Source organism: Gadus chalcogrammus, chromosome 20 (assembly GCF_026213295.1).
Source record: "Gadus chalcogrammus isolate NIFS_2021 chromosome 20, NIFS_Gcha_1.0, whole genome shotgun sequence".
In the NCBI taxonomy this organism is placed as follows: Eukaryota; Metazoa; Chordata; class Actinopteri; order Gadiformes; family Gadidae; genus Gadus; species Gadus chalcogrammus.
The window spans coordinates 18,923,903-18,936,039 of NC_079431.1; the positions used below are offsets into that span (position 1 = coordinate 18,923,903).

At 42.1% G+C, this 12,137-nt stretch overlaps 1 protein-coding gene across 3 annotated transcripts; it reads left to right on the forward strand.

Moving 5' to 3' along the window:
• Positions 1-305: 305 nt before the first annotated feature.
• LOC130373631 (uncharacterized) lies at positions 306-4,052 on the forward strand. Of its 3 annotated transcripts, XR_008893536.1 has the most exons (5): positions 306-734; positions 1,169-1,259; positions 1,427-1,518; positions 1,695-3,926; positions 4,005-4,052. XR_008893536.1 is itself a non-coding variant. In XM_056580253.1 (4 exons), the coding sequence occupies exons 1-4, from the start codon at positions 377-379 to the stop codon at positions 2,714-2,716; spliced, it is 1,563 nt and encodes a 520-aa protein (XP_056436228.1). In that variant the 5' UTR covers positions 306-376; the 3' UTR covers positions 2,717-3,998. The 3 variants fall into 3 exon arrangements, 2 of the variants coding, with proteins under 2 accessions (XP_056436228.1, XP_056436229.1); XM_056580253.1 differs by lacking the exon at positions 4,005-4,052 and having other exon boundaries at positions 1,695-3,998; XM_056580254.1 differs by lacking the exon at positions 4,005-4,052 and having other exon boundaries at positions 1,169-1,251; positions 1,695-3,998.
• The last annotated feature ends 8,085 nt before the right edge of the window (positions 4,053-12,137 follow it).

Sequence of the window (12,137 nt, forward strand, 5' to 3'; positions counted from 1 at the left end):
TTTTATTTGTGTGTTCATTTGTGTTACTGTGTGTGTGTGTGTGTGTGTGTGTGTGTGTGTGTGTGTGTGTGTGTGTGTGTGTGTGTGTGTGTGTGTGTGTGTGTGTGTGTGCTCTCCCATACCATCACCTGTGGGGCCAAAAAGGAGTTAGCCCACCAATCTCGTGGGGACCACTTCACTTGTGGGGCCCAAAATTCGGGTCCCACAAGTTTTTTCATTTAAATCAACTCAAGAACACCTCCAGAATGCCTCAAAGTCTCAGAGAGGGTTCCATAAGTCACGATTTGGGAGATGTGTGTGTATTTGTGTGTAGGATTTGCTCCCCTAGCGACAAGACTTTGCCAGTACACTTTGATACACACTTCAGGAAGTGTGTATGATTAGCCCCGCCCCTCCGCCCATCCAGCCAATGCGAATCGTTCTTCTACTGCAGCAAGGCGGGTTTCTGTGCAACGTCATCGCAGATGTGCGCGCGCAGCCAGGGGGCCGAAAGCAGCATTTGTCATTTGTTTACCAGCGGAGTCAGCGGAGAACGAAAATGACAAGGAGCTGTTGTGCTGTAAACTGCACGAATCGGCAAAAGGATGGAAGGAAACTGTTTAATATCCCGAGAGGATCTCATCCTTTTGCCAAGAGAAGAAGAAGATTGTGGCTCCAGGCCATTAAAAGGGCGGATTGGGGTCCCGAAGGTCCTAAAGGCGGCGAGAGTCTGTGCAGCGCCCACTTCGTTTCTGGTATGTTTGTCTTTTCCAACATGAGCTGGATAATGAGTAGGACTGCGTGTGATTTTACCATACTTAATGAGGATATATTAGTGTGATTTACTGACTAACTGGCCAACAAATTTGTCCGTCTTCTACTGAGTTTGTAAAGTTTAACGTTGGCTCGCGGTCGTAACCTATAAGTTTAGCTTTTGTTGTTACTGTAAGTACCAACATTAGCTGCATGGCTGGTGTAGGTTTCTTGGTTCAGGCTGAAAGTCATACAAGAAAGTGTCTTCACAGTTCACACAGCTAATGTTACAGTGTACGATTTTCTTTAACTCTGAACCCGTAACTTAAATGCTTGTGCTATTGGTGCTCATTATGACTGAGCTCGTAAATTAGCAAATAGGTTAAAAAATGTGAAAATAAACAATAAGCATAGCTAATCTCATTCTTTTTCTCAGGGTCACCGTCCATGGATTGTGATAGTCCAGATTTTGTTCCATCCGTTTTTTCACACAGCAGCAACAGAGACATCTCGGGAAAGGTGGCAAGGTCAGTGTCATGTCATGTATTTGAAATTTTCTAATTTCTTGGTAGCTTGTTAATTATCTGAGCAAATAAGATATTCTTGTGTGTCTTTCTTTATTATGTTATTTTATTATCTCTTAATGTGTTGATTATTTTGGGTTTTTAACTTAACTCTACTCTGTTTGTCCTAGATATGAAAGAAAGAGAATAAGAGATGAAGATAAGGCCCCTGCTACCTGCCCCACAAGCCAGCCTGAAGCAGATACTGTAGATTATTCTGAAGGTATGCACAAGTCATACTATTAAGTGTGTGTTTGTGTTGGTTGGTTGGTGGTCAGGTGAGTAGAGTGACAGAGAACCAGACAGATAGTCTGTGTGTTGTGTGTGTGTGTGTGTGTGTCTGTGTATGAAAGCTGATGTGTTGCACATGAGTTAATTTATCTCCTTTTTGTGTTGTAGATGAATGTAAGTTTGTGTCCAGAAAAGAGATGCACCAACTCAACCTGCAGTACAACCAGCTCCGTGATGATTATGAAGCTCTGAAAAGAGAACTGTATGCCACACAGGAAGAAAATAAACATCTGAAGGAGCAACTGAAGCAGTCCAAGTTTGGGTTTGATTCCATAAAAGACACAAATGCTAAAATAATTTTTTTTACTGGTTTACAATCATTACAAATGGTTATGTGGCTGCTGGATATTGTAAAAAGAAGCACACTTGTGCTTAAGGGTGGGTTAAGTTGGGAGAACCACCTCCTTTTGGTTCTAATGAAAGTAAGACTTGGACTCACCAACAGAGACCTTGCCTACAGATTTGGGCTTCCATTCTCAACTGTATCAAAAATACTAAGAGACTGGATACCCATGTTGTCCTCAATAGTGAAACCTTTGATAATGTGGCCTAGTAAGGATGCAGTGAGAGCAAACATGCCAAAGTGTTTTAAACCCAAATTTAGGAATTGTCGATGTATTATAGACTGTACTGAAATCTTTATAGAAAGAACACACAATCTTAAAGCAAGGGCTGAAACCTGGTCAAATTATAAGCACCAAAACACAATGAAATATCTAATAGGAATCACACCAGCAGGAGCTATATCTTTTTTGTCTAGTGGGTGGGGAGGTCGTGCCTCTGACAAGGTAATAACTTTAGATTCTGCCTTTTTGGGTAAACTTGAGCATGGTGACGAGATCCTTGCAGATAGAGGTTTCCTTGTTAGAGAGGATTTGGCCAGTGTAGGAGCAACATTAAGAATACCAAGTTTCACGAAGGGGAAATCTCAATTGCCAGGTTCTTGTGTTGACACTTCACGTCAGTTGTCAAGAGTCCGCATACATGTGGAACGAGTTATTGGTCAGCTTAAAACCTTTAAGATACTGAACACTGTCATACCCATCAGCCAAGTCGATATGCTAGATGACATTTTGACCATATGTGCTGGTCTTACGAACCTTAGGGGGGCTGTGGTGGCCCGGCGATAACTGTGTTCAGAGTCAAGGAGGTGTACATTATTTTCCATGATTGTGTCAGGCTTTTAAGGGCTAATGAGGGCAATGGTGGTCACTTACTACTTGCTCTCACTGTCTCTCTCACTTACTCATCACTCTCTTTCTCTCTGACTATAAAATTAATAACAGTTATGAATAACTAAATTTGATCAGACAGGATCATTCAGAGTACAAAAAGGTTGAGAACCACGCACGCAGAACTATTTCATTTATTTATGATAATGGAGAAACTGCGTTTAAAGCTGACATGGCAAATATTGAACATGAACTGAATGTTGTAAATGCAATATATTGAAGGCAATGCAATTAAAATTAAATGTACATCTCAACAATGAATGAGTGTACATAATTAATACTATATGAACTCATTTAACATTTATACCTGGTCATTTTTTTTTTCTAGCTTTCAACTAAGTTTTGAGTATTATCATTGTCTGCCGAACTCAAACTGCACTTCTTTCTGGAGATGAACAATATATATCAGTGCTGTTTGTGATTTTACGTAAATGTACATTCAGAAAAAAATAAATGAACACTTAAAGCGTCAGATGTGTTGTTTGTTTGTTGTTGTGTTGACAGTAATGAAGTCAGTTAGATTTTGTCAGGTGTACCTATCCATCTTGCTCATTACATCAGTTTTTTCTTAAATGCTGTTGTCCAGCATCCAGTATTTATATGCACGCAAACTGTCCTTAGTGTACACACTAGGCTTCTCAATCAGATAACTGTATATGTCGGGCCATGAGCTGGCCATTTGGACATATCTGCAATCCATTCCTCACTCGGAATACTATATGGGTCTGGTAATTTCTCACCAGTGCTGAGGACCAGTTTGTTCAGGTAATCGGTGAAGTCTGAGCTGCTGAGGCTGTTGAGATGTAATTAGTCTGAGCCATCTCTGTCAAGACCTAGCTAACAAGCTGTCACAATTAAAAAAATATTAATATATAGAATAACCAAATTTTATTTTGTAAAATGTTTTTGTTGCAGTTAACGTTTGTCTGGAGGAATTTCAAAATAAAACAAAATATAGACTCATACAAACGAAATCCTGCTTAATCATCACCTATGGGCTTCTACCATACAGTATGGCTTCTACTCATGTGGTGGTAACTCTGAGTGCATGTTTGGTGACTTCTTCAGCCAATGACAGCGTAGGAGAAGTTAGGGTCCCCCACATGGGGTCACGTCTGATCTGAGCCGCTGCTTGCAGACCAACACATTCTCACTCCGAGCGCGTCGATTTCTGACGAACGGTCAGTGACTTTTGCTTCAGTTTCTGACGCAAAAGGGTACCCTTGCGCTGCCTTTTTAGACGCATGGGGTTTTCAACTAGTTACAATGTAACCCTTTGACGGGGGACCCGATGGCTGCTGAAAACCCCATGCGTCGAAAAAAGCAGCGCAAGGGTACCCTTTTGCGTCAGAAACTGAAGCAAAAGTCACTGACCGTTCGTCAGAAATCGACGCGCTCGGAGTGGCTTCAGTTTCTGACGCTGAGGCCACGTCCGTGCGCTTTTTTTGACAACTGACAGAGCAACCCTTTCTCATCAAAATTACGTTCCCAGAGAACTATTTGGCATTCTCAATTACGTTTGTCTAAAAAACGTATTTTGTCCGTGATTACGTTTTATTGAACATATTGTAATGACCTCGCCGGTGACATAACGATGTCGAGTCATTAGTAATTGAAGGAACTTTTAATGAACCAAAACCAGGTCACTGAAACCCGTAACCAACGGCAGAAATCCCACCCAAAACAAACCCCGGTTACCCCGGCAACCCCCAACACGGTCTCACTCATGTGCAGGCCCCCACCCTCGTGTTCTTCCAAGGCCCTCCCCCAGCTGACCTAATGATTCGCCCCCACACTGATTGACAAGAAGAACATTACAATACATGCACACAGAACAACTGGCATAACGGACAACGAAATACAATGCAACACATAACACACAAACTATTTAACTGTCCCAGGGTCGCTACAATATCGTAAATACGAATTCGTTCTCAGCCTATTTTTGCCATTTATTTACCGTGTTACTATGGCAGAATAAAGAATAAATTAATGCATTATCATTCATCTTGAACATGTGTTTTTACAGTATAGAGTGGTAGAGAGGGATGACGTATGTTGGCAAACCCGGAAGTGAGCGTCGCCCTCGGTTCCCTTGACAAAAAGCCAACGGGTTTTCCAATGGATTTTGGATTATTGCAGAAAAATCCTCAACTCCTCAAAAACGGAAAATAAATAAATAAATAAAAATAACCGTGCTCCAAAGAACGAAGTGTAAACCAATGCATTCTGAATGGGAGTGTTTCTCCGATTTTTCCATGCTACACAACGAAATGTAAACCCATGCAAATAAAGACTTCATGGTCATAATAATTTAAATATCATTAATCTACTACTGAGTGTGTAGGGAGGTAGGCTATTCTATTTTTTTCAACGGGGCTGAATCCAGTCACTTGACCGTCATGGTTGCTATGGTGGTTGCTATCGACCGCCCCCTCTAATACTCGTGGCTCACGCGGCAAAGGAGCTGCCGTCAATTGGGTTGTTTTTGTCGTAAACTAGGGTCCGATGGTTGAAAAATAGACAGATATTCCAAGGTATCCTTAAAAGGCAGCTTGGATGTGTTTATTTTCTGCAGTTTAGACTTTTTCTATAACTAATTTTTGAAAGCAAAACACCAAGCTCATTGATTTAACGAGGGAGGGTTATTTGAAACAATTTATTCAATAAATATTTGTGAGAGGTCATTCCTTCTCCTGATTTTACTTCCTATTTATGTCTAGGGTAAACCCCTACTGTCCACAAGCATCCCCCCCCTCCCCATATGGATTTGGAGAATTGTTGCCACGTCCCAGTGGTGGAGGTATCATATATATATATGAAAGAGGGCATTCAATTATAGCCTACAATGATCAATTAGGAGGCCGAAGCCTTAAAGGAAGTGATGCAATAGGTGACTGAGTCGACAACATTTAAGTAAGCTGTATATGTATAGGGTCTCTTATATATCAAAGAGGGTCTCAAAGGACGCATACGCTTCAACCTGTGGCTCCAGCACTACAGGAAATGACTCAGCAAGTGCTCCATCTCGTTGCAACTCACCCAGCGGCTCGCTTGCAAGATTTTGGCCTGAAGTTCTTCACAGTCCTACACCCTAGCCATCCAACATGCATATCTGAGAATCAGGCCTCTCTTTAATAATGACAAAAAGTTATGAGAGAAACACACATTAACTTTTTGTTATCTCATAAGCGGCGTGGTGCCGGCTCCTTTTGACCTTTTGACCCCCGACTTCGAAAACGTGGCCACAGGTCAGCTGTGTCTACACACCTTTAGCCACAAATGTACACCTCCATCCCACAAAAAATGGGGACTAGAAACTAACCTCTGTCTTATGTACATTTACTGTACTGTTGGAGGTCACGCCCCTTTGCCGACCTTTTCGAGATAGCTAGGGATGCTAAAATGTTTACACACATTTCCCGGGGCCCCGTGAACGACATATCCGAGATTTGGAGTTCTAGCCCTTAGAGAAAAAAAGTTTTCCCAAATGGAGTGTCATTTGGACAAAGCCCCTCAGAAGTGTAGCCTGCAAGACCTAATGGTTCAGAATGTGGTGGAAAAACAGTTTTTGAGATAGGAAGGTCCTACTGCCCTGAAATTTTAATACCTTATTCTGGGGCCTAACTGAGACCTCCACACCGAAACTTGGCCCGGTCGGACCTCGAGGGCAGGAAGGGGGGGCCTGCCCTCGGGGTCTGACCGGGCCAAGTTTCGGTGCGGATGTCCCAGTTAGGCCCTAGAATAAGGTATTAAAATTTCAGGGCGGTAGGACCTTCCTATCTCAAAAACTGTTTTTCCACCACATTGCGTGACCTCCAACAGTACAGTAAATGTACATAAGACAGAGGTTAGTTTCTAGTCCCTATTTTTTGTGGGATGGAGGTGTACATTTGTGGCTAAAGGTGTGTAGACACAGCTGGCCTGTGGCCACGTTTTTGAAGTCGGGGGTCAAAAGGTCAAAAGGAGCCGGCACCACGCCGCTTATGAGATAACAAAAAGTTAATGTGTGTTTCTCTCATAACTTTTTGTCATTATTAAAGAGAGGCCTGATGCTCAGATATGCATGTTGGATGGCTAGGGTGTAGGTCTGGGAAGAACTTCAGGCCAAAATCTTGCAAGCGAGCCGCTGGGTGCAGGTGCAACGAGATGGAGCACTTGCTGAGCCTGGACTTTCATAATCTTCGCTCTGTGAATGTAAAGGATGTTTGGTCGGATGTTACGACGAAGAATCATAATGTGAATGGGAATATTCTATAAATCTCTTGATATCATCTTTCGTCTCAACACTTCTGCTGCAGCCACTTAAAGTCTCACTCCGAGAACCTTAAAATATGAATCAATCCATTAGAAGTATGAAAATATCTTCCCGGTGGTGCAACAGAGCAAACAAGGTGTCCTTTGACATCTACGTTTCGAGACGATTGCAACAGTGCCACACATGATCATATTTGAATATGTTTCGGGGTAGTAATTAGCTGTCGATTTTGGAGGCCTTTATCAATAATGACCAGCTATAGATTTGCTTCCCGATGGAGATTTTTGACAAATTACATGTTAATTAGCATCTACACGTTAAGCTGAGTCCAATGAGATCAAGCTCGGCCTCTTGCTACACCGAGATCATGTCCTAGACCTAGGTGTACCATGTAAAATACATGTTACCATTAGCTAGAGTGTCGTTATTGGTGTCATTGGACTCAGCTCAACGTGTAGATGCTAAATAACATGTCATTTGTGACAAATCTTTATCGGGAAGCAAATCAATAGCTGCTCAGTATTGATTAAGGCATCCAATTTCGACAGCTAATTACTACCATTAAACATGTTCGAATATGCTCATGTGTGGCACCGTTGCAATCTCCTGGAAGCGTAGATGTTGAAGGACACCTTGTTCGTCCTCTTACCTCTTTCTGCTGCAAGCAGGGCAAGTACTATTCTCTTGCATATACTTATTATTCTCTCAGACACTTTTTTTGGTCGCTATCGCTCTATAACTCTTCAAACATTAACATAGAAAGGCAAAAAAAAATCGGATGACAGGTACTATAGTGGAATTGTGTGCTATAGCTTTTCCAAGCAATAGTACATAAAGTAAAAAAATAAAATAAGATTAAAGTTACTTAAAAATCACATGTGTGTGGGTGGCTGTCCCAATCAAAACAATTGAAAGCAAGGAAAATGTATAAACTGCATTTTCTCCCTAAATATTTAAACTATATACACATTATACATCAAAAGCATGATGAGCTGATCGCTCATAAGAAATATCTAACCAATACTTCTTAATTTTCAAGATATTAATTGTACATAAAAATGTACTCATTCATACACGTTCATACATACAAATGCACACGTACAAAGTATACATACGAATACATGCATAGTATACATACGGATACGTATCCTAATACAAACGTACACATACATATTTATTCATATGTACACTTACATACGTATACGTACACATAGCTAAACAAAGCCAAACATATGTACACATACGTATTCATAGTATACATACGTATACTTACTGATACATATACGTAAAAATACGTACACATACATAGCAAACATACGTACCCACACGAATGTATACATACGTACACATACCCAGTGGTGGGTAGAGTACTGAAAATCTACTCAAGTAAAAGTACAATTACTTCCTTCAAAATCTAGAAGGAAAAGATGTACTCTTAAAATATTTCTTCATCGTGTTTTCTTCATTAAACATACATACAATACATGCAACAAAATGAATTTGTCATTTCAAACAAATTGACACACTTAAAATGTAAATTGGTTTCAGCTCTGTGCATATGACAAAAGGCAAGGGCTTTGTAGGAACACCACCCAGGATGGCTTGGTTAGCTGATTGGCCAATCAGATTTGTCTTGACGCGATTGCATTCACCCTACGCATAGCATGCACGCACACTCACAGCCAGACACAACAATGACGAACAAGTTGTGGTCTGCAGAATACAGAGCCAACGTGGACCGTACTCCCCTCCCCCCTTTCTAGTCCTCAGTCCCAACGTAATGTGAACTCTTGACCTCGGCTATGGAATCACTACAATGTTGCAAACTAGGGAGGGCACATCGCTAACGTGCAGGGCCCCTCCCCCCCTGCATGTGCTGCTGCCTGACGCAACAGAGGTGACTTAAAATAGTTCATCAATCCAATAGAAGTATGAAAAATATCTTCCCGGTGGCGTAACGGGGAAAACAAGGTGTCCTTTGACATCTACGTTTCGAGGCGATTGCAACGGTGCCACACATGACCATATTTGAATATGTTTCGGGGTAGTAATTAGCTGCCGTTTTTGGAGGCCTTAATCCATATTGATCAGCTATAGATTTGCTCCCCGATGGAGATTTTTGACAAATGACATGTGGTTTAGCATCTACACGTTGAGCTGAGTCCAAGGAGACCAAGCTCGACCTTGTGCCACACAGAGATCATGTCCTAGACCATAGGTGTACCATGTAAAATACAGGGGCCATGTAGTGTAGGGGGCCGTGGAGTGTCATGCTTGGTGTCATTGGACTCAGCTCAATGTGTAGATGCTAAAAAACATGTCATTTGTCATGAACCTTTATCGGGAAGCAAATCAATAGCTGGTCATTATTGATTAAGGCCTCCAAATTCGACAGCTAATTACTACCATTAAACATGTTTGAATATGCTCATGTGTGGTACCGTTGCAATCGCCTGGAAGCGTAGATGTTGAAGGACACCTTGTTCGCCCTCTTCCGCCACCGGGAAGATATTTACATACTTCTGATTGACTAATGAAAATATGTGTCAGGCAGCAGCAGTCCAGGTGCAGGGGGGGAGGGGCCCTCCCCTTGATGGGCCATCACTTAAGGCTGAGCTGAAGGCAGAGATGCACCTTGCACTGCTGCAAGCAGAGCAAGTACTATTCTCCTTCATATTTATTATTCTCTCTGACACTTTTTTTGGTCGCTATCTCTCTATAACTCTTCAAACATTAACATAGAAAGACAAAAAAAAATCGGATGACAGGTACTATAGTGGAATTGTGTGCTATAGCTTTTCCAATCAATAGTACATGAAGTAAAAAAAATAAATAAGATTACAGTTACTTAAAAATCACATGTGTGTGAGTGGCTGTCCCAATCAAAACAATTGAAAGCAAGGAAAATGTATAAACTGCATTTTCTCCCTAAATATTTAAACTATATACACATATTATACATCAAAAGCATGATGAGCTGATCGCTCATAAGAAATATCTAACCAATACTTCTTAATTTTCAAGATATTAATTGTACATAAAAATGTACTCATTCATACACGTTCATCCACTCAGCGCTGAGTCACCTGGAGAAAGAGGGAAGCTACGTCAGGATGCTCTTCATTGATTTCAGCTCAGCTTTTAACACCATAATGCCAGACATTCTGATCCCCAAATTAATCAACCTGGGGCTCCCACCACCCACCTGCTCCTGGATTAAAGACTTTCTGGTCGACCGACCCCAGCAGGTGAAACTGGGTCCTCACCTCTCCTCCTCCCGCACTCTCAGCACTGGCTCTGCAGGGCTGTGTGCTGAGCCCACTACTCTACTCCCTCTACACATCCGACTGCAGTCCCACCCACCCAGATAACATCTTTGTTAAATTTGCTGATGACACAACGGTGGTGGGCCTTATAACAGGGGGAAACGAGGCGGCCTACAGAGATGAGGTCCTGAAACTTGGTGAGTGGTGTGTTTCTAACAACCTGGTACTGAACACCACCAAGACCAAGGAACTCATCCTGGACTTCCGACGGAACAGAGCCCCCCCTGCCCCCCTGTACATCAACGGTGAAGGTGTGGAGCGAGTGCAGTCATTCAAATTCCTCGGAGTCCACATCTCTGCTGATCTCTCCTGGTCGGTCAACACCTCAGCGCTGGTCAAGAAGGCCCAGCAGCGGCTACACTTTCTGAGGGTGCTCAGGAGGGAGCATCTAAACGCACGGCTGCTGGTGACCTTCTACCGTTCCACCATCGAGAGCCTGCTGACCTATGCTGTGTCAGTGTGGCACTCCAGCTGCACAGAGGCCGACAGGAAGAGACTGCAGAGGGTGGCAAACGTCGCGCAAAAAATCATTGGCTGCCCTCTGCCTTCCTTAAGCACCATCTACGGCTCCCGCTGTCTCAGCAGGGCCAGAGGCATCCTGAAGGACCCCCCCACCCCGGCTACCATCTCTTGAACCTGTTGCCCTCTGGCAGGCGCTTCAGGTCCATATATGCCAGAACAAATAGACTAAGGAACAGCTTCTTTCCTAAAGCTGTCACCATACTGAACTCAGTTCTGCACTGATGTTTTTTTTGTCTGTTGGTAGTCTTTAAGGTGTATTTAAGTTTTACTGTGTATTTTAATTTATTTATTTATTTATTTTATTTATATTATATATTGCTTTTGTAATTATTATATATTTATATTCGATTACATGTGTGCATGTATGGAGCTGCTCATTGAATTTCGTTGTACTTGTACAATGACAATAAAGCTTCCTATTCTATTCTATTCTATTCTATTCTATTCAATACATACAAATGCATAAGTACACATTCAAAGTATACATACGAATACATGCATAGTATACATACGTATCCTAATACAAACGTACACATACATATTTATTCATATGTACACTTACATACGTATACGTACACATAGCTAAACAAACTCATACATACGTACACATAACGTAAACATATGTACACATACGTATTCATACGTATACTTACTGATACATATACGTAAAAATACGTCCACATACATAGCAAACATACGTACCCACACAAATGTATACATACGTACACACAGTGGTGTAGTCTACGTGATACGCAGGTATACGCCGTATACCCACTAGGAACGCACCAGGATTTGCGTATACCCACTTAAAAATGTGCACGGATACGTATCAATCGTCTTGTGACAGATCTTTCACTTCTGTGTTTATTTTTCGCAAATACCGGTTGGGTATAACTGCAATAAAATACTTTAAGCAGGTGAAGTTATCTCCTACATTCACCATTCATAAAATTCCCCCTGCGCGCTCGCGCTCTGCCCTGTCTCTGTTACGAAGCGCGAAGCTGCCCCTGCATCTCTGCACGTTAGTTGGCGGGCCGAGCCCCTCCTTCTCGCGCGTGTGTGTGTGCATGCGTGCGTGCGCGCGTGCGTGTGTGTGTGTCCAGTCCTCCCATATTAATGTGTAAACCACATAATAAGTAGTCAACAGAAGACAATGTTTTAATCCCACTTTATATCTCCTTGTTACTTTTAGATGAGAACCCCCTGGCCAGCC

Excerpts from the sequence above, each read along its gene's own strand:
- LOC130373631 (XM_056580253.1), top strand. The coding sequence starts at position 377 with ATGATTAGCCCCGCCCCTCCGCCCATCCAGCCAATGCGAATCGTTCTT. Across the intron at positions 1,260-1,426 it reads ATCTCGGGAAAGGTGGCAAG|ATATGAAAGAAAGAGAATAA; the intron begins GTCAGTGTCATG and ends TGTTTGTCCTAG. Across the intron at positions 1,519-1,694 it reads TACTGTAGATTATTCTGAAG|ATGAATGTAAGTTTGTGTCC; the intron begins GTATGCACAAGT and ends TTTGTGTTGTAG.